Source organism: Myxine glutinosa, chromosome 1 (genome assembly GCF_964187855.1).
Source record: "Myxine glutinosa chromosome 1, kmMyxGlut1.1, whole genome shotgun sequence".
In the NCBI taxonomy this organism is placed as follows: Eukaryota; Metazoa; Chordata; class Myxini; order Myxiniformes; family Myxinidae; genus Myxine; species Myxine glutinosa.
The window spans coordinates 363,262,674-363,288,741 of NC_136261.1; the positions used below are offsets into that span (position 1 = coordinate 363,262,674).

At 40.7% G+C, this 26,068-nt stretch overlaps 2 protein-coding genes across 6 annotated transcripts in view; one reads left to right on the forward strand and one right to left on the reverse strand.

Moving 5' to 3' along the window:
• The window catches only part of LOC137414232 (tripartite motif-containing protein 14-like), a 48,495-nt gene extending 47,393 nt beyond the window's left edge, over positions 1–1,102 (forward strand). For both annotated transcript variants that reach the window (XM_078769985.1, XM_068099716.2), the window contains one exon: positions 129–1,102. In XM_078769985.1, the coding sequence (XP_078626111.1) occupies positions 129–688 (560 nt within the window). In that variant the 3' untranslated portion in view covers positions 689–1,102. The remainder of the gene's footprint in view (positions 1–128) is intronic.
• A 33-nt stretch (positions 1,103–1,135) lies between these two features.
• Positions 1,136–26,068, reverse strand: part of LOC137414239 (uncharacterized) — a 45,186-nt gene continuing 20,253 nt past the window's right edge. Inside the window, exons 3-7 of one of the 4 annotated variants that reach the window (XR_013621827.1) lie at positions 24,457–24,552; positions 24,151–24,238; positions 20,490–20,615; positions 15,230–15,336; positions 1,136–1,251 (exon numbers count right to left, since the gene is read on the reverse strand). Coding sequence is in view for 3 of the 4 variants with exons in the window: in XM_068099735.2 (XP_067955836.2) it covers positions 15,311–15,336; positions 20,490–20,615; positions 24,151–24,238; positions 24,457–24,552 (336 nt within the window). In the remaining variant the exon portion in view is untranslated. Of the gene's footprint in view, positions 1,252–13,351; positions 15,337–19,871; positions 20,030–20,489; positions 20,616–24,150; positions 24,239–24,456; positions 24,553–26,068 lie in introns of those variants that run through there. The other 3 variants (XM_068099735.2, XM_068099741.2, XM_078769986.1) reach the window with 3 other exon arrangements.

Consider the following 26,068-nt stretch of genomic DNA (forward strand, 5'->3'; position numbering starts at 1 on the left):
CACTGAAAATACATCCTGGCGAGGGTCTGCAATCTCTGGTTGCTCTTTCTTGTTGGTAATGGAACACAGGCCTCAGGTCTGTCTTGACCCATTGGTTTTTGTTGAGCACGTGCCGTCTGTGTTTGCAGATGGACGATCGCCAAGTCTGGATCCAAACTCTGCACATCCACGCATATCAATAACCCAGGACCTCAGGACGGCAACTCAAACCCCGAATGTACATCCGTACTCAAAACACCCTGATCGGTTTGATTCTTGGGATCAAGTTCTTTCCTCTGAGGGTTTCTCCTCGGGCTGTCACTACTGGGAGGTCGACGTGAGTTTGAGTCGTTGGTTCAGAATCGGAGTCGCTTTAAACTCAATGGGGCGGAAAGGGGGAGGTAGGGAGAGTGGGTTGGGAAGGAATATCAGGTCATGGTGTGTACGAAAATTTAATGATAAATACACAGCATGTCACAACGAACATGAAACCCCCCTATCTGTGTCGGGCGATCCTGAACGGTTCGGGTTCTTCTTGGATTGCGAGGTGGGAGAGCTGAGATGTTTCGTGGAGTCGCAACTCCTGCACGTGTTCATCGGGAAATTCACGGACTCCGTTAAACCCGCCATCGGGATTGGTTCTGGTAAATATTTATGTTCTGGTTTTTGGAGTGTTGGTTCTGGTTCTGTGCGCTTCTGCTCATTGTGATGATTTTGTTCATTGCGTTTGTTTGTGATGAAAGTTCATCGGCTCGTCCCCTGCACAGCAAGAGACAGGGTTTTTCAATCACTCCTGTGTGTCTGTGTGTCTGTGTGTGTGTTTGTGTCTGTCTGTCTGTCTGTCTGTCTGGGCCGCAACTTTTTAACCATTTGAGATATTGTCATCCAATTTTCACCAAAGCTTTATTATGATAATACAGAGAATGCAAATTAATAATTTGGTCAAAAGGTCAAAGGTCAGCGTCATGTAAAATCATCAATTTTCATCCAATTGACCTGAAATTTCAATTTACCATTTGAGTTTTATCAAATTTTCAACAGCTTTATTATGAGAATATGGAGAAGGCAAAAAAAAAAAAATGTATACAAGATCGAGACTCGTGTAAGAGCTAACATTAATCACAAAAAGATTTAAAAATATATAAATAAAAATAAACGGACACACAAAACATACAATAAAGGGAGCGGGAGACAAGATGGGGAGAGAGCGGGAAGCATACAAACACAACGGCAGAGAACAGGGACATCGGGAGATCTGTGGGAGGGAGAGGGCTTGGAGGGAGAAGGCATGGGAAGGGTGGGGGGGGGGGGGGGGTGGGAGAGGTATAAAATTAATAATTTCGTCAAAAGGTCAAAGGTCAGCATCATGTAAAATCATCAATCTTCATCCAATTGACATGAAATTTTAATGTACCATTCGAGTTTTATCAAATTTTCAACAAAGCTTTATTATGAGAATATGGAGAAGGCAAATTAATAATTTCGTCAAAAGGTCAAAGGTCAGCGTCATGTAAAATCATCAATCTTCATCCAATTGACCTGAAATTTCAATTTACCATTTGTGTTTTATCAAATTTTCAACAAAGCTTTACTATGAGAATATGGAGAAGGCAAATTAATAACTTGGTCAAAAGGTCAAAGGTCAGCATCATGTAAAATCATCAATCTTCATCCAATTGACCTGAAATTTTAATGTACCATTCGAGTTTTATCAAATTTTCAACAAAGCTTTATTATGAGAATATGGAGAAGGCAAATTAATAATTTCGACAAAAGGTCAAAGGTCAGCGTCATGTAAAATCATCAATCTTCATCCAATTGACCTGAAATTTCAATTTACCATTTGTGTTTTATCAAATTTTCAACAAAGCTTTACTATGAGAATATGGAGAAGGCAAATTAATAACTTGGTCAAAAGGTCAAAGGTCAGCATCATGTAAAATCATCAATCTTCATCCAATTGACCTGAAATTTTAATGTACCATTCGAGTTTTATCAAATTTTCAACAAAGCTTTATTATGAGAATATGGAGAAGGCAAATTATTAATTTCGTCAAAAGGTCAAAGGTCAGCATCATGTAAAATCATCAATCTTCATCCAATTGACCTGAAATTTAAATGTACCATTCGAGTTTTATCAAATTTTCAACAAAGCTTTATTATGAGAATATGGAGAAGGCAAATTAATAATTTCGTCAAAAGGTCAAAGGTCAGCGTCATGTAAAATCATCAATCTTCATCCAATTGACCTGAAATTTCAATTTACCATTTGAGTTTTATCAAATTTTCAACAAAGCTTTATTATGAGAATATGGAGAAGGCAAATTATTAATTTCGTCAAAAGGTCAAAGGTCAGCATCATGTAAAATCATCAATCTTCATCCAATTGACCTGAAATTTAAATGTACCATTCGAGTTTTATCAAATTTTCAACAAAGCTTTACTATGAGAATATGGAGAAGGCAAATTAATAATTTCGTCAAAAGGTCAAAGGTCAGCGTCATGTAAAATCATCAATTTTCATCCAATTGACCTGAAATTTCAATTTACCATTTGAGTTTTATCAAATTTTCAACAAAGCTTTATTATGAGAATATGGAGAAGGCAAATTAATAATTTCGTCAAAAGGTCAAAGGTCAGCGTCATGTAAAATCATCAATTTTCATCCAATTGACCTGAAATTTCAATTTACCATTTGAGTTTTATCAAATTTTCAACAAAGCTTTATTATGAGAATATGGAGAAGGCAAATTAATAATTTCGTCAAAAGGTCAAAGGTCAGCGTCATGTAAAATAATCAATTTTCGTCCAATTGACCTGAAATTTCAATTTACCATTTGAGTTTTATCAAATTTTCAACAAAGCTTTACTATGAGAATATGGAGAAGGCAAATTAATAATTTCGCAAAAGGTCAAAGGTCAGCGTCATGTAAAATAATCAATTTTCATCCAATTGACCTGAAATTTCAATTTACCATTTGAGTTTTGTTATCAAATTTTCAACAAAGCTTTATTATGAGAATATGGAGAAGGCAAATTAATAACTTGGTCAAAAGGTCAAAGGTCAGCATCATGTAAAATCATCAATCTTAATAATAATAATAATAATGCATTTATTTTATATAGCGCTTTTCAGGAAGCCCAAAGACGCTTTGACAGAGTGCAAAACATAATGCATAGCAAAACATAAAAACAATTGCAAAAAAGAAGAATCAATAGGGAAATATTCAAAGCACAAAGGAGGGAGAAGGAGAGGAGATAGTCAGGGGTTAGATGCTGTGGGTTAAATGTTGAATGCAGTGTTGAACAGGTTGGTCTTGAGTGATGTTTTGAATGTGGTGAGTGAGGAGGAGTCTCTGATGGTGTGAGGTAGTGAGTTCCAGAGGGTGGGAGCAGCGATGGAGAAGGCGCTGTCCCCCCAGGATCTGAATTTGGTCCGGATGGGGGGGGGGTCAGGAGGTTGGTACCAGCAGAGCGGAGGTTGCGGGTGGGAGTGTGTCTGGAGAGGAGGTCAGCCAGATAGGATGGGGCCAGGTTATGGAGGGCTTTGTAGGTCAAGAGGAGGATTTTGTACTGGATTCTCTGGGAGATGGGGAGCCAGTGAAGCTTGTAAAGGACGGGGGTGATGTGGTCACGGGTCCGGGAATGGGTGAGTAGACGGGCAGCGGAGTTCTGAATGTATTGGAGTTTATTGGTGATTATTGAGGGTGAACCATAAAGGAGGCTATTGCAGTAGACCAGACGGGAAGTGATGAAGGCGTGGATGAGGGTTTCTGCAGCCACGGAGGATAGGGATGGACGGAGACGGGCGATGTTTTTCAGGTGAAAGAAGGCTGTCTTTGTGATCTGTTTCGTGTATTTGTCGAAGGAGAGGGTTTGGTCAAAGATGATGCCAAGATTCCGGATGTGAGGGGAGGTGGATACTGGGAAACCGTCGATGTTGAGGGCAAAGTTATGGGTGGATTTTGTGAGCGTTTTTGGGCCAATGATGATTATTTCAGATTTATCATAGTTAAGTTTGAGGAAGTTGATCTGAAGCCAGGATTTTATTTCAGTGATGCAGTTTGTCAGGATAGAGTGGGTGGCGGTGGAGATGGACTTGGTGGAGATGAAAAGCTGGATGTCATCGGCGAAGCAGTGGAATTGGAGACCATGACGGTGGATTAAGTGACCGAGGGGGGACAGGTAAAGGATGAAGAGGAGGAGGCCAATAACTGAACCTTGGGGGACACCTTGGGGGAGCGGAGCAGTGGGGGATTTGCAGTTATTGATGGAGATGAACTGGCGTCTGTCAGAGAGGTATGATTTAATCCAAGAGAGGGCAGTGCCGGTAATGTTAAAGGTGGTTTCAAGTCGGGTGAGGAGGATGGTGTGATTGATGGTGTCAAAGGCGGCGCTGAGGTCGAGGAGGATGAGAATGTTGAGGAGGATGAGAATCTTCATCCAATTGACCTGAAATTTCAATTTACCATTCGAGTTTTATCAAATTTTCAAAAAAGCTTTATTATGAGAATATGGAGAAGGCAAATTAATAATTTCGTCAAAAGGTCAAAGGTCAGCATCATGTAAAATCATCAATCTTCATCCAATTGACCTGAAATTTAAATGTACCATTCGAGTTTTATCAAATTTTCAACAAAGCTTTATTATGAGAACATGGAGAAGGCAAATTAATAATTTTGTCAAAAGGTCAAAGGTCAGCGTCATGTAAAATAATCAATTTTAATAATAATAATAATACATTTATTTTATAAAGCGCTTTTCAAGAAGCCCAAAGACGCTTTGACAGAGTACAAAAAACAAGTGCAAAAAGACAAAAATCAATAGGTAAATAATCAAAGCAAAAGGAAGGAGAAGGAGAAGAGATAGTCAGGGGTTAAATGCTGTGGGTTAAATGTTAAATGCAGTGTTGAACAGGTGGTTCGTCCAATTGACCTGAAATTTCAATTTACCATTTGAGTTTTGTTATCAAATTTTCAATAAAGCTTTATTATGAGAATATGGAGAAAGCAAATTAATAATTTGGTCAAAAGGTCAAAGGTCAGCATCAGGTAAAATCATCAATCTTCATCCAATTGACCTGAAATTTAAATGTACCATTCGAGTTTTATCAAATTTTCAACAAAGCTTTATTATGAGAATATGAAGAAGGCAAATTAATAATTTCGTCAAAAGGTCAAAGGTCAGCGTCATGTAAAATAATCAATTTTCGTCCAATTGACCTGAAATTTCAATTTACCATTTGAGTTTTGTTATCAAATTTTCGACAAAGCTTTATTATGATAATATGGAGAAGGCAAATTAATAATTTCGTCAAAAGGTCAAAGGTCAGCGTCATGTAAAATCATCAATTTTCATCCAATTGACCTGAAATTTTAATGTACCATTTGAGTTTTATCAAATTTTCAACAAAGCTTCATTATGAGAATATGAAGAAGGCAAATTAATAATTTCGTCAAAAGGTCAAAGGTCAGCGTCATGTAAAATCATCAATTTTCATCCAATTGACCTGAAATTTTAATGTACCATTTGAGTTTATCAAATTTTCAACAAAGCTTTATTATGAGAATATGGAGAAGATAAATTAATAATTTTTTCAAAAAGTCAGCGTCACATAAAATTGTCAATTTTCATCCAATTGACCTGAAATTTAAAGAATTTGCATATTGGGTCACTGAATTGGTTCACCAATCAAAAGCTAGGAGCTGATTGTTTTTTTTTTTAGATCAAAAGGTCAAAGGTCAAGGTTGCGTAAAATCACTAATTTTCACCCAGTTGACCTGAAATTTTAAGAATTTGCATATTGGGTCACTGAATTGGTTCACCAATCAAATGATAGGAGCTGATCGTTTTTTTTTCAGATCTAAAGCTCAAAGGTCAAGGCTGTGTAAAATCATCAATTTTCATTCTGTATTTTATTTCTAAATGGTTTTCATTATTTTGAGCTTAATGAAGAAAAAGATGACGTCTGAATACAAACGGAAGCGGATGGGCTTTGCATTTTCAGATGCTTTCTGGTTTCACGAGAGTGAAAGTTATTTTGTGTTCAAATCAATGCAGTAATTTAATATCGCATGATGATGTGATTGCTGATAATGGTGTGATTAAAAGTTTATAAAACAAATAAGTTCATTGTTGATTTTACTTCTTTATCTGAAATCAATTTGAACCCAATCTCTTCACTCCCAACAACCAACAAGAATGGAATTCTTCCTCCTCTTTAATAACGCCGAGACTTTCATTAAAGGACAAGTAATTAGCCTCACCTGTTCCAGATGGACAGGTGAGGGTACTGTTGCGTGTCTGTCTTTGTGGCTGTCTGTCTACTAACTTCAGTGTGGTGTCCCCGGGCATCCTAGTTCAATATAGCACACCCAGGGTTCCTACTTCACAATACAGTGCACCCAGGTGCCCTTTTTCAATACAGTGCACCCAGGTGCCCTTTTTCAATATAGTGCACCCAGGTGCCCTACTTCAATATAGTGCACCCAGGTGCCCTTTTTCAATACAGTGCACCCAGGTGCCCTACTTCAATACAGTGCACCCAGGTGCCCTACTTCAATATAGTGCACCCAGGGGCCTGCAGCATAGTTCCACAAAGTTGTCTAATGAAGAGTAACATTTTTGCATCTGATTTGACCAAAACTTCATTTTTGTCAAAGTTATCCCCCCTTGTCCTGAGTGTGTGCCCACACAGCATGTGGTTTTAGGAATGCTGCCAGGCTACAGGTTTGACTAGCTTGACCAACCAACCTAAGTCACAGTCCGACAAACTTGTCAAATTACTTTTTACATACAAAGTCAAGAAAGAGAGCGGGAAACACCAATGGCAGGGCCAAGGACAGAAAAATAACATAACAAGTAGAGATACATTCAAAGTACACCGCCCCACATCAAATAAATAACATGTCCTCCAGCGCACATGGAGACGGTATTGGGAGGGAGTGGTGTACAATAAATTGATTGATTCATTGCGTAATTAAAATAAATATAAAAAAAATAATCATAAAATAATTAATTTGTTAATATTTAATTAATTTGTGTATATACGGTATATATTTTCATCCAATTGAATTGATATATATATATATTAATAGAAATATATATATTTATATACTAGCAGGAGTACCCGGTGTTTGGGAGTGTGGGGGTGTGGAAGGGGATTCATCACCTTTTCGTTGAATACCTGCTGGTGAATGTGCCGTTCATCACGTTTGTTATGTTACGTGTGATGCCGATCAGGAAGAAGAGGAAGCCCTACTACCACCTTCGTACACTTCCTGAATTGTTTGATTTATTTGTATTCAAATGTCTGGTGATTGTTTTGTTTTTATTTATGCGAATGTGTACTTGTATATAACTGTCATTCATTTTAAAAGGCTTCGGCACTATCGAGAGATTTGTTTGTTTTTTAACTCCAATAAAACGAACTTTTTTTTTCAATTTTTTTTTCCTTTGCCTAAAACACTCCCAGGCACTCACTGATGAACCTCTGAAAGTTTGATGAAGATCTGTTCAGCCAGGTCTGAGAAAAATGGCGACACACACACACAGACCAACATCTCTCTAAAACAGTATCTAGACACTCGCTGAATGCACCCGGCGTTGCCCGGGTTCTTTTTGAATGAATTTAATCTGTACATAAGTCTGACGCAAGCCCAGTATCAGTTAGCCCTCAACGATTCCTTGTTCTTTCTTCTGTCGGGCCCCGCGAGAGAGAATTTTGAAAGATGTGTTGCAATCGGTCAGATATTCCCATTGAGTGCATAAATTGTACTTCAAGAGATTTTGAAAGAAGAAGAAGATTTATTGCGAAATAGGCCCAGCCCGGCCTCGGCGGCCTCGACCGGCCTTGCCACCTAGCCTATAGCCTTCCCGGGACCCGTCCCGACATTTTTTGTTTCAGAGGTTTCCTCCGCACGCGTTTCATACCACACGTCGTTTCAGAGGGGTAGGCATCTTTGACCATTTTTGTGTCTTTTGGGTTTCATGGTGTTTTGGGTCTTCAGGGCCATTTGGGTCTTCAGGGTCTTTTGGATCCTCTGGGCCTGTAAGGGTATTTTGGGTCTTTGAGGTGTTTTGGGTCTTCAGGATCTTTTGGGTCTTTGGTGTGTTCAGAGGCTTTTGGGTCTTCAGGGGCTTTTGGGTCTTAAGGTTCTTTTGGTTCTTCTTTGTCTTGAAGGGTCTTTGGGTATTTTTGGGTATTTTTGGGTCTTTGGGGTCTTTTGGGTCTTCGGGGTCTTTTGGGTCTTCTGGGTCTTTTTGGTCTTCGGGGTCTTTTGGGTATTCGGGGTCTTTTTGGGTCTTCGGGGTGTTTTGGGTCTTCAGGGTATTTTGGGTCTTCAGGGGTCTTGGTGGTCTGAAGGGTCTTGGGGGAATTAAAGGGTCATCAAAGGTCTGAGGGATCTCAGCAGTCTTAACACAATTAAGAGAGTTAATTAAGAGGGTGGAAATTTTATTTGAAGAAGAAGAAGAAGACGTTTTAGTCGCATATAAACATACATAGCGACATACATAACCATATACGTTTGCTCTATTATAATAAGATATCGAAGATAGAAGATAGAAGAAGACGATACAAGATTATATTCATACGTGACCACGTGATCACGATGATTCACGTGATGATCGTTGTTACGTGATCACTGCTCTGATGCAATGACGTTTTTTTATCGTGAACTTCACACATGCTTTTAATCAATCCCACAAGGGTGTGGAAATAATTGAAACCTTTAAATAAATAGTTGTGGTAGTTTTATCAGTAGTTGTGGTAGTTTTATTAGTAGTTGTGGTAGTTGTATTAGTAGTTGTGGTCGTTGTATTAGTAGTTGTGGTAGTTTATCAGCAGTTGTTATGGTTTATTTGTAGTTGTGGTAGTTTTATTAGTAGTTGTGGTAGTTGTATTAGTCATTGTGCTCGTTGTATTAGTAGTTGTGGTAGTTTTATTAGTAGTTGTTGTAGTTTTATTAGTAGTTGTGCCGTTGTATTAGTAGTAGTGGTAGTTTCAGTAGTAGTTGGGCTAGTTTTATCAGTAGTTGTGGTAGTTTTATTAGTAGTTGTGGTTTTATTAGTAGTTGTGCTAGTTGTATTGGTAGTTCTGCCTTGTTGTATTAGTAGTTGTAGTTTTATTAGTAGTTGTAGTTTTATTAGTAGTTGTGCCCGTTGTATTAGTAGTTGTGGTAGTTTTATTCGTAGTTGTAGTAATTTTATCAGTAGTTGTGGTAGTTTTATCAGTAGTTGTGGTAGTTTCATCAGTAGTTGCCTCAGCCACCAAAGGTGGATGGATGTTGTGTTTTCACTTGTTACTTGCCGGAAAAAATTTTCCAGCAAGTATGTTGATCTGTTCGTTTGTTACTTGCCGGAAAAGATTCCGGCAAGTATGTTGATCTGTTCGTTTGTTTGTCTGTTTGTCTGTCTGTCTGTTTGTCTGTTTGTCTGTCTGTTTGCAGCACTGCGTCTACACCGTTGCACGGAGAATCGCCAATCTTTGCACACATATTGGTCTTGCCCTGGAATAGACTCTGCCCAATTGATGACGTCATCGGTGACGTGGTTCGGCCGCCATCTTGGAAAAACCGAAAAACTTTGCACCTCTATATCTCCGAAAGTACTGAACAGAAAAAATGGAGACATGGCTCATTGTAAAGAACTCTCCATGGGGAATAAAATATGTTAACGATGACGTCATATGTCACGTGGTCGGCCGCCATCTTGGAAAAACGGCAAAAATTTGCACCACTATATCTCCAAAAGTGCTGAACAGAAAAAATTGAGACATGGCTCATTGTAAAGAACTCTCCATGGGGAATAAAATATGTTAATGATGACGTCATCAGTCACGTGGTCGGCCGCCATCTTGGAAAAACGGCAAAACTTTGCACCACGATATCTCCAAAAGTGCTGAACAGAAAAAATTGAGACATGGCTCATTGTAAAGAACGCTCCATGGGGAATAAAATATGTTAATGATGACGTCATCAGTCACGTGGTCGGCCGCCATCTTGGAAAAACCGAAAAACCTAGCACCTCCATATCTCCGAAAGTGCTGAATAGAAAAAATTGAGACATGGCTCATTGTCAAGAACTCTCCATGTGGAATAAAATATGTTAATGATGACGTCATCGGTCACGTGGTGCGGCCGCCATCTTGGAAAAACGGGAAAAAAAATCACCTCCATATCTCCGAAAGTGCTGAATAGAAAAAATTGAGACATGGCTCATTGGAAAGAACTCTCCAGGGGGAATAAAATATGTTAATGATGACGTCATCGGTCACGTGGTTCGGCCGCCATCTTGGAAAATCCGAAAAACGTTGCACCTCTATCTCCAAAAGTGCTGAACAGAAAAAATTGAGACATGGCTCATTGGAAAGAACTCTCCAGGGGGAATAAAATATGTTAATGATGATGTCATCGGTCAGGTGGTTCAGCCGCCATATTTGTCCTAAATGGCCAATAAAAAAGTAAATTCCGGCAAGTCCTCGGTCTCTGACCGATTTTTCATCTGTTTGTCTGTCTGTTTGTCTGTCTGTCTGTTTGCAGCACTGCGTCTACACCGTTGCACGGAGAATCGCCAAACTTTGCACACATATTGGTCTTGCCCGGGAATAGACTGTGCCCAATTGATGACGTCATCGGTGACGTGGTTCGGCCGCCATCTTGGAAAAACCGAAAAACTTTGCACCTCTATATCTCCGAAAGTACTGAACAGACAAAATTGAGACATGGCTCATTGTAAAGAACTCTCCATGGGGAATAAAATATGTAAATGATGACGTCATTAGTCACGTGGTTCGGGCGCCATCTTGGAAAAACGGCAAAACGTTGCGCCACTATATCTCCAAAAGTGCTAAACAGAAAAAATTGAGACATGGCTCATTGTAAAGAACTCTCCATGGGGAATAAAATATGTTAATGATGACGTCATATGTCACGTGGTCGGCCGCCATCTTGTAAAAACGGCAAAAATTTGCACCACTATATCTCCAAAAGTGCTGAACAGAAAAAATTGAGACATGGCTCATTGTAAAGAACTCTCCATGTGGAATAAAATATGTTAATGATGACGTCATCAGTCACGTGGTCGGCCGCCATCTTGGAAAAACGGCAAAACTTTGCACCACGATATCTCCAAAAGTGCTGAACAGAAAAAATTGAGACATGGCTCATTGTAAAGAACTCTCCATGGGGAATAAAATATGTTAATGATGACGTCATATGTCATGTGGTCGGCCGCCATCTTGGAAAAACGGCAAAACTTTGCACCACGATATCTCCAAAAGTGCTGAACAGAAAAAATTGAAACATGGCTCATTGTAAAGAACTCTCCATGGGGAATAAAATATGTTAATGATGACGTCATATGTCACGTGGTTCGGCCGCCATCTTGGAAAAAACGAAAAATTTTGCACCTCCATATCTCTGAAAGTGCTGAATATAAAAAATTGAGACATGGCTCATTGTAAAGAACTCTCCATGGGGAATAAAATATGTTAATGATGACATCAGAGGTCACGTGGTTCGGCCGCCATCTTGGAAAAACCGAAAAACGTAGCACCTCCATATCTCCAAAAGTGCTGAATAGAAAAAGTTGAGACATGGCTCTTTGTAAAGAACTCTCCATGGGGAATAAAATATGTTAATGATGATGTCATATGTCACGTGGTCGGCCGCCATCTTGGAAAAATGGCAAAACTTTGCACCACTATATCTCCAAAAGTGCTGAACAGAAAAAATTGAGACATGGCTCATTGTAAAGAACTCTCCATGGGGAATATAATATGTTAATGATGACGTCATCTATCACGTGGTTCAGCCGCCATATTTGTTCTAAATGACCGATAAAAAAGGGCATTCCGGCAAGTCCTCGGTCTCTGACCGATTTTTCATCTGTCTATTTGTCTGTCCGTTTGTCCATTTGTGAACACGATATCTCAAAAAGTTGTGGACGGATTCGAACGAAATTTGGCACAGAGATAGTGTATGTGACAAGGACGAAATTATTAGATTTTGGTGAAGATCCGGATTCGGATCCGGCTACTAGAAATTTTTAAGTGATTCTTCACCATTGGGAGATGGAACCAAAAATGATATACAGCAGAATATGTCCAAAATTTGTGGACGGATTTGGACAATACTCGGTGGACCGGTTGGGTGTCTGACAAGGAAGAATCGATTCGAATTTGGTGAAGATCTGAATATGGATTCGGATATTAGGATTTATTTTTATTTTTCATGTGATTCTTCACCATTGAGTGATTGGGCTACCGACATATAGCAGGATATCTCAAAAAGTTATGGATGTATTTGGCCGAAACTTCGTGGACCGGTTGGGTGTGTCACAAGGAAGAATCGATTTGATTTTGGTGAAGATCTGGATCCGGATCCGGCTAGTATAACTTTTTTAAGTGATTCTTCACCATTGGTAGAGAGGGCCAAAAACGATACATAGCAGGATATCTCAAAAAGTTGTGGACGGATTTGGACGGAACTTGGTGGACCGGTTGGGTGTGTCACAAGGAAGAATCGATTTGATTTTGGTGAAGATCTGGATCCGGATCCGGCTAGTATAACTTTTTAAAGTGATTCTTCACCATTGGTAGATAGGGCCAAAAACGATACATAGCAGGATATCTCAAAAAGTTATGGATGTATTTGGACGAAACTTCGTGGACCGGTTGGGTGTGTCACAAGGAAGAATCGATTTGATTTTGGTGAAGATCTGGATCCGGATCCGGCTGGTATAACTTTTTAAAGTGATTCTTCACCATTGGTAGATAGGACCAAAAACGATACATAGCAGGATATCTCAAAAAGTTGTGGACGGATTTGGACGGAACTTGGTGGACCGGTTGGGTGTGTCACAAGGAAGAATCGATTTGATTTTGGTGAAGATCTGGATCCGGATCCGGCTAGTATAACTTTTTTAAGTGATTCTTCACCATTGGTAGATAGGGCCAAAAACGATACATAGCAGGATATCTCAAAAAGTTGTGGACGGATTTGGACGAAACTTGGTGGACCGGTTGGGTGTGTCACAAGGAAGAATCGATTTAAATTTGGTGAAGATCCAGTTTCGGATCTGGCTAGTATAACTTTTTTAAGTGGTTCTTCACCATTGGTAGATAGGGCCAAAAACGATACATAGCAGTATATCTCAAAAAGTTGTGGACGGATGATTTTGATTAAATGTGATTTTCTGGTCTACTCTGGGATACAAAACGTAAACTGTTCACCTGGCGGAGGTATGCTCCCTACTGAGTGCCGTTCCAGTTGTAGTTTTTTTCGTAGTTGTGGTAGTTTTATTAACTACTGCTGGTGTCACATACATTTATCGGGTAGTTTAATGTACAGAAAAAAAAGTTTCAACAAAATTAAAGTGCAGAAATGTATTTACTATATAAAAGGTTCTTCACAAATATTTATACATTTTTGTTCGACACTACAAAAATATGAAATGTACAGCAGAGCGATTAAAAGATAAAAGTATTTTTTCTTCAGTTTTGACAAAACACAGGTTATGATTTATAAACGAACCATTTTGTCAAGTTGATCTTGATTATATACCACGTGACCCAATATGCAATGTTTTTAGGGAACACATTCAAAGTAAAAAAATAAAATAAATATACTAAATTATGATACTGGAGTACACAAGACTGTGTTGGCCCAGTCTTGTTCTTGTATTTATGACCAGGGCCGAATTAGTCACCTCGCATCTACATACCCCAGCAATGACCTCACTGATGGTCTGGAAAACAATTTTGTACTTTTATGCAGACAACTCCATGTTGTGTCTTAGAGGACCCATTCCACAGACAACAGCGTCACCGTGCTGATCTAGACTTGATTACATGTTACTCTGATAATTGGGACCATGTCCTCAAATCCTGGCGTATATCACAGTCTCACCCTCTCTGCTCTACATCTACTGGAAGATGGTCATCTATTGGAAGATGGTCATCTCCTGGAAGATGTTCAGTCTCGAACTTCTAGGCCTCAAAATCAGCCATGACTTATCCTGGGAAGACCCACCATCAACACCCTTGTGATGAAACTACCTAAATCCTGGATCACTGCTCACTTCCACTCATTCGTTCCTCGTTTTTTCCTGCCTGTGGAACCAACGTCCACAGCCTCTTCAACCTCACTGTTCCCAACATTCTCAAGACAGCTGGTTGCCACCATCTCAGAACATCCCCCATTAACCTTCCTCAGGGCCCTGTCGTTCCAAATTTCAAGTTGTATCTTCCTGAGAGTTTATATTTCTGTATTCATCTGTTCCACTCCATGTGTTATCTCCTCGCCCTCATTCTTCCCCACATCCCTTATTTCTCCAAGCCTCCCTCTATTTTGTCCCTCAAACATGCTGTTGGTGTCCCTCTCTTTCTACTGTACCTGTTCTGTTACTCCCTGATCCATTCTATGTTATAGCTCCTCCATGAGCCTCGACTTTGTATTAAGAAAGGCTATAGACTGGGAATCCTCCATCGATCCGAGTCTTTTCTTGTAACATCACAGCTACTTCCAGTCTGCAAGGCCTTCATCCATACCTCAATGGAGTACTGCTGTCCCTTATGGGCTGCTGCCTCAGCATCACCTCCGTCTCTCCTGGATTCTGTGGGATCTAAAGGTGCTGTCACATCACAGACAAGTTGTGTCCTCTGTTTGTTTGTTTTAACCACCTCTCTTCTGATATCGCTACCTTTGCTCTCAGCACTCTGACCATCCCCAAACAATTCCAAGATGTTCATGTTCTTCCCATAATGCTCTTCTGGTTAAACCTCCAAAATCCAGCCCAACGACTCATTCAAAAACGATGGAATATGTACCCGGTCACCATGGTTTCTGGGAATTCTGGAAATTTTTCTGAAATTCTGAGAATTCTCAAAATTTTGAAAAATAAATTCAGAAAAGAAAAATTCAAAATTCAAAAAATTCAAAATAAAAAAAATAAAAAAAATAAAAAAATATAAAATTCTGAAAATTTTCAACTGGGAATTTTGATTTTTCACAAGCAAGAGGTTCCATCCCATAACAATGAATCACCAGGGGAGGCCATAAGCTCACCTGTGATAGCCAGTACAGTATCATAGAGTAACCTCTTTGCTGATTTGACATATCCATTTCAATATGGCTACCAATAAAATTCACGGCACTTACATTTCTATAACAATATTCACGAAATAATTTTATGACATGATGATGATCATCGTAATAATCACAGGTTTCCTTCATATAAAATCACATACCAGCAAAACATATCAACAAGTGCAAGTAAATGAGCAAAAAATATCATCTTCCAGTGACAAATATTCATCATTCGCTCCAAGTTATTTTTTCTTGAAAGCACCAACACCTGCAAAACATCATGGGCCAAAAATTAATGCAAATGCACTTCAGCTGCACTACACAAATTAGTCTGAGTATGAATTTGTTGGGTTTTTTAAGTGATGGGTTTCCTGATCTGTTATTTGCATCATTATCTGTATAGGCTTGGTATGGTGAACCGGTACTCAACAATTTTGCATCCACTCATTCTTCAATTCTCTTATGTTTCCTGTATATTTATTTACATTATTTGGTACATCACCCGTGGAAATTCCATGTAATGTAAAATGGGACTTCAAGTCTTAAACTCCTTTCCCCCTCAACACACCAACCCCAAGGCCTCAATTCCCTCCCCACACCAAGCCTTCAAACCCCCTCCCCATCCATCACGGTCATCTATATTATAATAGGCGAAGGTGATTCTGTCTGTCTGTCCGGGGGTGTGGCTTAGTCCGTTTGCAGGGTAGCTCCACCCATTCTTGGAGAGGCTTCATGTAAACAAATATCCACCATTTTATTACCTCGAATGGCTTTGAGGCCTGTTTAGTTAGGCCCATGCTGTCTTTCTCTCTCACACAGGTTTATTTCAATTCTAATTCGATATATCATTTCATTTTTAACAGTCGCTAACATAGTGTTAGACTCGGTTGAAAAAAAACGGGAAGAGAATCCCATGAAAGTTTCCGTTTATAGAACGAAATGATTTCTCAAAGGCCTGTAAGCTGAAGCCCATTCATTGAGAGTCACCCTCATGATTTTATCTCGAATTCACCATCTGATTTAATTTTTATCGATGGTTTTAGACTCGGTGTCAGAAATAATTGAGGACATTCACGCACACACGGGAAATTGCCGAGATATATTTATAAAAATCGCGCCACGATGATACACGAAAATACACCGCCTAAAATAACATTCGGGTAAAATGTCGACATATCTAAAAAATTCGCTTTTTCTTTTCCGTTAAGATATATTACTTTTACGTTTTATGACAGTCGGCACAAAAACGACATATATATCTTTGTTCTTTCTTATTTCATTCAACATTATTATCCGGAAGTAAAATATGTTTCAGGAAATTACCGAGAGATATTTCTTCGTTTTTTTTTTATTAGTTATGTGCGCATACACTTTAAATAGGTTTATTTGAAATCTTTAATTTTCACAATGTAATTTACTTGCCATTTGTCATTTGATAATTACGAGACACTTCCTCTTGAGGATCGTGACAATTCATGCGTTGCGTGGAAACTTCCATTTCCAAAATGAATGCGACGGTCGATGAAGAATGCAGACTTGAACAGGATGCAGCAAGAAAACGAATGAGACGGGCGAACGAGTCCGTCGACGAACGTCAATGCAGACTTGAACAGGATGTAGCAAGAACCGCACAGACTGCACGAGACGGGAGAACCGCACAGAATGCTGCTGCAACAACGATGAGGAGGGTTGGAGAGGAGCGAGGCGTTGGAGATCGAGGTGCTAGGGGTTGGAGAGTGAGGAGCGAGGGGTTGGAGAGTGAGGAGCGAGGGGGAGAGCGAGGAGCGAGGGGTTGGAGAGCGAGGAGCGAGGGGTTGGAGAGCGAGGAGCGAGGGGTTGGAGAGCGAGGAGCTAGGGGTTGGAGCGTGAGGAGCAAGGAGTTGGAGAGTGAGGGCCGATTGGAGCGGAGAGTGAGGGGCGATTGGAGCAGAGAGTGAGGGCCGATTGGAGCGGAGAGGAGTGTGAGGAGGTATTGGAGAGGAGTGTGAGGAGGTATTGGAGAGGAGTGTGAGGAGGAGTGGCGTGAGGGTGGAGAGGAGTGAGAGGTCACATATTATGTGAAATAAATAAATTGTGTTCATTACACCATTTTAACCATTTTGTAAAATTTAATGTGCAGCATCTAAATCAAAATGTCGAAATGTCACACACGTCCATACCTGTGGGATTCCCACGGGTGACCAAAATAGTCTTACTATACTTCACCAAATGTCTGTCTGTCTGTTCCCGGGTACCGCAAAAACGGCTGAACCGATCGCAACGAAATTTTGGGTGGGTAATCCTGGGACCCCTGGAGTAAAATAGGCTATATATCGTTTTGACATTTTTTTTTCCAATTTTCCAGTTTTTCCAAACACGATGGAATAATATTTACCGATATGAACAGTGATGTGGCTTTTATTGAAATTCTACAAATACTGTTTAGATTTTGATTTGCATGTGATATGATTTAACGGATGTTTTTATGAATCGTTTAAACTAAAAAAAGCCTTCAATTTCTGATATTTTGCCTTTTCATTTGAGCCTCCCAATTGAAGCTCCGCCTATGGGGCGGGTACCGTTGCTAGTCTATCCAATTCACAATCCCACAAGATATGTAGAAAAGACATGTAGCCATGAGTACATCATGGCCTGTTACGGTCGCCTGTCCAACCCACAATCCCACAAGATATGCGGAACAGATATGTGACCATGAAAATATGGGACCATAATCCACATGCTGTGTGCCCTGCTACATAAAATAACAAGACAGCACTTGGTAATGCAAAGCCTCACTATATAGACTAGCAGAGTACCCGCCCTACGGGCGACCTAGTTCTAAACATGCAATACGTTCTTCTGACACAAACCTTTATTTGGGCGGTGTATAGGCAACTGACAGCTCCCTCAATCGCTCCCGGAAAGAAAAAAAAACCCGTGTTACGTGCATGAAGCAAGAACATGCCTACTGCTCATAATTTGAAACACCACAGTGGACTGGAAAAAGTGGGGACTTGTAATACCATCTCCCACCTGGAGGCAGCGCTACACGATACCCATTTACATAGAGAATTTGTGACATCAAAATCAACATCTCTCTAGCTATTCTCAGAGAGCTGCCTCAACGCCAGCGAGTCTGACATTTCGCTAGAGTAGATTGGCATGGTCTGCAAGCAGACATCTCTCTTCAGGACTGGTCTCTCACATCTACCACTCCTGATGTTAACTCAGCCTGGGAATTCTTCCAAAGAAACCTTCTCTCTCTCTCTCTCTCTCTCTCTCTCTCTCTGTCTCTGTCTCTGTCTCTGTCTCTCTCTCTCTCTCTCTCTCTCTCTCTCTCTCTCTCTCTCTGTGTGTCTCTGTTTCTGTCTCTGTTTCTGTCTCTGTCTGTCTCTGTTTCTGTTTCTGTCTCTGTTTCTGTCTCTGTTTCTGTTTCTGTCTCTGTTTCTGTCTCTGTTTCTGTTTCTGTCTCTGTTTCTGTCTCTGTTTCTGTTTCTGTCTCTGTTTCTGTCTCTGTTTCTGTCTCTGTTTCTGTCTCTGTTTCTGTCTCTGTTTCTGTTTCTGTCTCTGTTTCTGTCTCTGTTTCTGTTTCTGTCTCTGTCTCTCTCTGTCTCTGTCTCTCTCTCGCACAGATTCATCCGTCTTGTCTTCATTTATCCTACGCTTCTTCCCGCACATGGTACACAATCCTGTGGTGAGGCAGTCGCTCTGAAACAACTTGCCTTCTCTTTCTGGAAGGCTAATCCGACCGAAGGCAATCTCAGCATATTCCCAAAAGTCCACAACAAGCGTGTCCACTCTCAGGAGAGCCGCAACGTTGCACGTTGCAGTGTTTCCTTCGCTCTCATCTCTCCTCTTTCCCTGTTTGTTCATTCCCTTGCTTATTGTATCTGACACCTTGCTCTTCCATGTACCTCAATATTTTAAGAAACCAAAATTATACTTGCTGTTAAATTAGGGATAAAAATGTTAAGGTTACATTAGACAACTTGCTGCGTGCAGCCGTTATATTTTGAGGGTGGGAGACTAGTTGCAATTGTCTGCACACAGGGAATAGTGCAAGTGGTCTAATCGCTGACACCTGTTGGACGGAGGAGGTATTACCACCATATTTTGCTCTTGGGGGGAGTGGGTATTACTGGTTCCACAAAATCCAAAATGAGCTATTGACGAAGGCCTTATAGGTTGTGTAATTCAGATTTTTTTTCGAAGAAACAACTTCAAACAATGGAGGATGCCAAGTTGCAGGTGTCTTTGAAAGCCAGTGTTTGAAATGGTCAGCACAGATGTTGTGACTGATGGTAAGGTCTAGACGAGAGGATAGAGATGCTCAAACTCTCCTCGTGGTTTACTGAGGTCTAGACAAGAGGACAGAGATGCTCAAACTCTCCTCGTGGTTTACTGGGGTCTAGACGAGAGGATAGAGATGCTCAAACTCTCCTCGTGGTTTACTGTGTTAAACTGAGATGCGAGTTCATTTGAGGATCCTTCTGGAATGACAGTGGAAGACCGAGATTTGCCAGGAATAAAAAAAATATTCCAATAGTCAGTCCGGTATTTAATCAATTTCAGATCATCAGAGCGATGTAGTTGGTGTCTGCCAGTCAGTGGGAAGAAGTACTCTCTGGCACAATGCAGAAGGAGCAACAAGAAGGAAGATAAAGTTTTCAAGAGTATCAGATAAGATGTTCGTGTCTGGAAGGAACAACATTGGGCCTAAGACGCAGCCTTGTGGCACTCCATCCTCCCTTGGAGAGTTGCTTTGAATGCAGGAGTAAAGGAAGTTAGAAATCCAAGCATGAAGGCCGACCTTGTATTCCACAGGCATTGAGCTCAGAAAAAGAAGAGAAAACAGTGCAGTATGTCGGACCAGGTCAAATCCTCGAAATATGTCTACAGAGATGGTCCATAAGTCTTGCTTGAGATTCTGGGCCTCCAAGCATTGCTGAGAGAAGAGCGAGATTGAAGTCACTGCATCCGGGCTGCAAAACAATGGATTTGTCACAAGGTCACTTTCACACTCCAGCTTCCGCTTCAGGTATTGTCCCATGTACACATCTCAACCAGGCATCCGCCAATGTTCTTTAAACCAAGAACTTGATTGACTTTGCTCGCGAAACCGATAAAAAAATGACCTGAAGTTCATTATAAACAGAATAAAAATGAGGATCAATCGCCGAATAAATACAAGCAACAGAAGTGCCGAACTGCACCACATTTTCCCTTTGTACTAGTAGGGCTCTCTGGGGTCAGTTCATGAGAACAAAATAATTCCACCCACCATTCATTTTTGTGGAAAATCCCTGAGATTGTCCCAATTCCGCATCGCATGCAACACGATTGAGGCTTTTACCATCAAAAGAATGTTAGCACTTCGATTTGTTTTTCAACTTTTCCTCAAACTTTCACGCCAGACATTTGCTTCATCACAATACGATTTACCTCTGCAGATAACAGGTGCTGAGATTGTAGGTTGCAAAATCCTTTTAGGAACCTGAGGTCTTATTGGGGCAGAGGATTGTCGTGGCCTTGGCAGAGTTGCACAGGAAGGCGTAATGGGCTCTTGTCCTGCAATAGATGAAATTAGACAAAAATAACCTTATTTTTATTTAAATGCTCATTAGAGAGCACCTATTCTACCTGGATATTGTGATGTGACAACTAGTCTGTAATTCAAGTTTGTATACCACCATGTTGGTTGGCTTGGTTTTCGTAAAGATTGTCCATGCATCATTGCCACCAAACTGGAATATTGTAACGTGACTGGGTCTTGGGTGGACCATGATCGGCCTGATGTATTTGCACCAATCACCGAGCAATCAAATTCACCCAATTAAAAAATGTTGATGGAAAGATGGTCTTCACGCCTTGAGACCATCGATGAGGGAACAAAATGGCAACCTCATTCCACTTTAAGCCACTTAACGATGGCTGTGATTAATTGATAATGATAAATCATGATGGACATTTTTTGCAAAAAAATTAATAAATACAAGCAACACAAGTCACACAAGATGCAAGTCCATCGGGAATCTACGGTAGACACACACACACAAGACGTACTTGATGGATTACAGAAAACCTGACACCAACTTACCAGCTATGGCCGCAGATGCAGAAAAATAAAAATATGCAAAAATAAAAATAAATAAATAGAAGTAATAAAAATAAAATAAAATATGCAGAAACAAGTTTGAATTAGATCACTTCAGCCGTTCTCAAGTTTCGACATATTGCAGACTTTTACCTCTTGACCTCTTGACCTCAAAATCTAATCAGTTCATCTTTATCTCATTATACATACCTGCACCAAGTTTTACTAAGATCCTTTCAGCTGTTCTCAAGTTATCGCGCTACTAAAGCTACTCTCGACGATGCATTCAGCCCATGGACATATTGCATCCGTGCATCCGATTGACTTGAAATTTGAAGAGGATTTGCATATCAGGTCAGTGAATTCAACCACCAATTGTTTTTGAGGTCAACATAGGCTAAAAGGTCAACATAGGCCAGATTTCTAAAATTGTCAATTTTCATCTGATTGACTTGAAATTTGAAGAAGATTTGCATGTCAGGCCAATTGAGTCAACCACCAATTATTTTTGAGGTCAACATAGGCCAAAAGGTCAACATAGGCCAAAAGGTCAACATAGACCAAAGGTCGACAACTTAGGTGCAATTTCTAAAATCCTCAATTTTCATCCTATTGACTTGAAATTTGAGCATTGGTGAACCACCTCAAGATGGTACCAAGCTAAGTGGGTGCAAAATATAATTAATTAATTTTCTATTTCTTTTTTTTCAGGTTCTGCTCATCTTGGTTAGTGTCATAGGGAAAAGTCCCACATGGAATAGAAAAAGTCCCACGTGGCAAAGGGAAAACGGTGTCCAGAACAAGAATTTCACCCCCATTTTAATCAAATGAGATATTTTTGTGATTTTATTATTGCCAAATCTCAGGAATTTTTCAACACATCAGATTGAAACTCACACCGCTTATTTGTACCACGTGTCGTATATGTGTATAACATCTGATCAACATTAGTCAATGGTCAAAGTCAATGCCATCAAAAACATGTAAAACACCTATGAGGTGGCAATTATGAAATGTATCCACCAAATTAGTTGCGCACATCATTCCATCATGTAAAACACTTGATAGGTCAAGCTTTCCGAATTACCAAATTGCTGTTTCCATGGCAACTATTGTTTATTTAGATTCCACAAGTATCATGCTCTACACATCTTTATTGCTTGTTTGTCTGTGAGCAGAATATCTCAAAAGTTATAGACTGATTCGGCCGAAATTTGATGGACAGTTTGGGTGTGTGACAAGGATGAATTGATTAGATTTTGGTGAAGATCCAAATCCAGATACTATGATTTTAACTCTTTGCAGGCATCAAAAATCCTACATAAACGCAGCCATTGGACCTCGAAGACCCCACGAATGTATTCGTGTAATGTTTTTTTTTGTTTGTTTGTTTTTAATAAAAAAAATTCTTTCATGTCTTTTTTCAATCCAAGTCGATGCTCATGGATGTGCATTTGCTCAGAAAATGTGAATCATTGATCCTATTAGTTGGAAGAATCCCATACAAGTAATGAATCTTTTTCTTTTTCTTTTTGCAAAAAAAATTTTTGTTCTTTGTTTTTCAACTTTTTTTCTCTCTAAAAGGTTGAGGCTCATGGAGGAGTATTTGTTCCAAAAAATATGATTCATTAATCCTTTTATTTAGAATGCATATGTCCACAACTGTCAAAAATCCTACACCTATGCAGCCATTGGGCCTCGGAGGCCCCACTAATGTATTCGTGTAAAGTCTTTTAATTTTCATATTTTTGTCACTGAATTATTTGTAACCAAGTTATAGGAGCATATAATGAGGCTCATATCAAGAAAATAATGATATGACATAGTAGTACAACAACATTTATGTGGGGCCTCGAAGTCCCCAGGCCTGCATTCGTGTCGGATTTTCAGGTTATAAGTGGAGAATGAAGATTTTCCCACGAGCCTGAATGAAATTTTTCTTTATTTATGTCACTGAATTTTGTGTAACAACATGAAAGTCGGTGAAAATGAGGCTCATTCCAAAAAAAATTATTATACAGCATAGTTTTTGCAACCAAAAAAAACCTTGTGGGCCTCTTAGGCCCGATCACTGCATCCAAGGGTTAAAAAACGATTCTTCACTATTGTGAGATCGGGCCAAAACGATTGAAATTTGAATCTCTCAATAATTTATGCAAGGATTCAGACTAAACTTGGTGATGAGTTGGTGAGGTGAGAAGAACAAGCAATTAGATTTTGGTTCAGGTCCGAATCCAGATCCGGCCTTTCAGTGGGACACAAAACATAAACTGTTCAGCCTGGCGGAGGTATGCGTTATTTATAAAGTAATTTATAAAGGAGTTATTTCCTGGAGTTATTTATAAAGCCATACTTCTGTGAAGAGCCTGGTGTTGGCTTAGCGGTTAGGGTACCGGCTTGGGATCCTAGGATCCTGGGTTTGAATCCCGGTCGATCGCTGAATTAACACCAGGCGGGTTGACTCAGCCTGTCATCCTTCCGAGGTCGGCAAATTGAGTACCAGCTCGCTGGTAATTCCGTGTGTGTCGCAGGAGGTGACTAACATGGTTGGTGGCAGGAAGGGCATCCGGCCATAAAACATTGCTTCAAAAATGGGACCACGGTGCCCAAAAAAGGGCAACCCCTGCCCTGCAGGGAAAAATGGCCTCTAAAGGTGGTTTATACTTCTGTGAAGTCCAGTGGATGTCACAATTCGTTGTATAATAGGTAACAATAATATACAGTACAGCATGTTGTATGCAACACTATCAGGGTAAAATCAGCCTCAAGTATGACATACAGTGTTCAGTCTACGATGATTCAAGTGGGTTGGATGTTCCCATCTGGTCCCTGTTTCTAGGAAAGGTTCAGATTTCAAAAAATGTGTTTATTTGTGAAGTGCCCAATAGGATGGGGCAAGAGTATCGCTCTTGCCTTTGAGTTGTCTCGCCCAAGTTCAGATGTTGACCCACTGTATGGGAAAAGATATTGCAAAGTGAATTGAAAGAAACATTTCTTTATTTCACTTACTCAACTTCAGAATGGTGCTGTGAAGCACCTCGTTGAACTCCGCCGGACGTTCGCCAAGGCCGAAGTCAAGAGCTTCTTTAAAGTGTTTCTGGAAGAGGAAGAACAAACCAATCAATTCAAATTCATTTTCATTTCAGATGCAGCCCGAGGCCGCTGCTTGCATCATAGCTGGAGGTGCCGCCGATGCAGTGCCCGCTTGTTGGGGCAGCAATTTGATGTCATGTGGAATTACAAAACTAGTCTGGATAGTGAGATCCAAATTCCAACTTCAGAGGATCTCTACCATTCAAAATTGGGGGGACTTGCCTCTCCATCAGGGAGTTCAAACTCGTAAAACCATGGGTAGGTCATGTGTGGCGTGTTCTCCTTGGTCAAATTCCTGGACCATTTGAGCACCATGAACTGATGGAAAGTGGAAACAAAAATGGAATTCAGTGTTATAAACTGAGAAATTGGTATTTGGATGACAACGAAAGAGACGTTGTGGTACGTGTGGAATCAATATCTGCCAGCTCCAGCTGATGCCAGCATCATCCATCAATAGCTTCCAGCTCCAGCTGATGCCAGCATCATACATCAATAGCTGCCACCTCTAACTGATGCCAGCATCATACACCAATAGCTGCCAGGTCTAACTGATGCCAGCATCATCCATCAATAGCTGCCAGCTCCAGCTGATGCCAGCATCATCCATCAATAGCTTCCAGCTCCAGCTGATGCCAGCATCATACATCAATAGCTGCCAGCTCTAACTGATGCCAGCATCATACACCAATAGCTGCCAGGTCTAACTGATGCCAGCATCATCCATCAATAGCTGCCAGCTCCAGCTGATGCCAGCATCATCCATCAATAGCTTCCAGCTCCAGCTGATGCCAGCATCATACATCAATAGCTGCCAGCTCTAACTGATGCCAGCATCATACACCAATAGCTGCCAGGTCTAACTGATGCCAGCATCATCCATCAATAGCTGCCAGCTCTAGCTGATGCCAGCATCATCCATCAATAGCTTCCAGCTCCAGCTGATGCCAGCATCATCCATCAATAGCTGCCAGCTCTAGCTGATGCCAGCATCATCCATCATTAGCTGCCAGCTCCAGCTGATGCCAGCATCATCCATCAATAGCTGTCAGCTCCAGCTGATGCCAGCATCATCCATCAATAGCTGCCAGCTCTAGCTGATGCCAGCATCATCCATCAATAGCTGCCAGCTCTAGCTGATTCCAGCATCATCCATCAATAGCTGCCAGGTCGAAATGATTCCCTGCATCGTCCATCAATAGCTGCCAGGTCTAACTGATTCCAACATCATCCATCAATAGCTGCCAGCTCTAGCTGATGCCAGCATCATCCATCAATAGCTGCCAGCTCTAGCTGATGCCAGCATCATCCATCATTAGCTGCCAGCTCCAGCTGATGCCAGCATCATCCATCAATAGCTTCCAGCTCCAGCTGATGCCAGCATCATACATCAATAGCTGCCAGCTCTAACTGATGCCAGCATCATACACCAATAGCTGCCAGGTCTAACTGATGCCAGCATCATCCATCAATAGCTGCCAGCTCCAGCTGATGCCAGCATCATCCATCAATAGCCTCCAGATCCAGCTGATGCCAGCATCATACATCAATAGCTGCCAGCTCTAACTGATGCCAGCATCATACACCAATAGCTGCCAGGTCTAACTGATGCCAGCATCATCCATCAATAGCTGCCAGCTCTAGCTGATGCCAGCATCATCCATCAATAGCTTCCAGCTCCAGCTGATGCCAGCATCATACATCAATAGCTGCCAGCTCTAACTGATGCCAGCATCATACACCAATAGCTGCCAGGTCTAACTGATGCCAGCATCATCCATCAATAGCTGCCAGCTCCAGCTGATGCCAGCATCATCCATCAATAGCTTCCAGC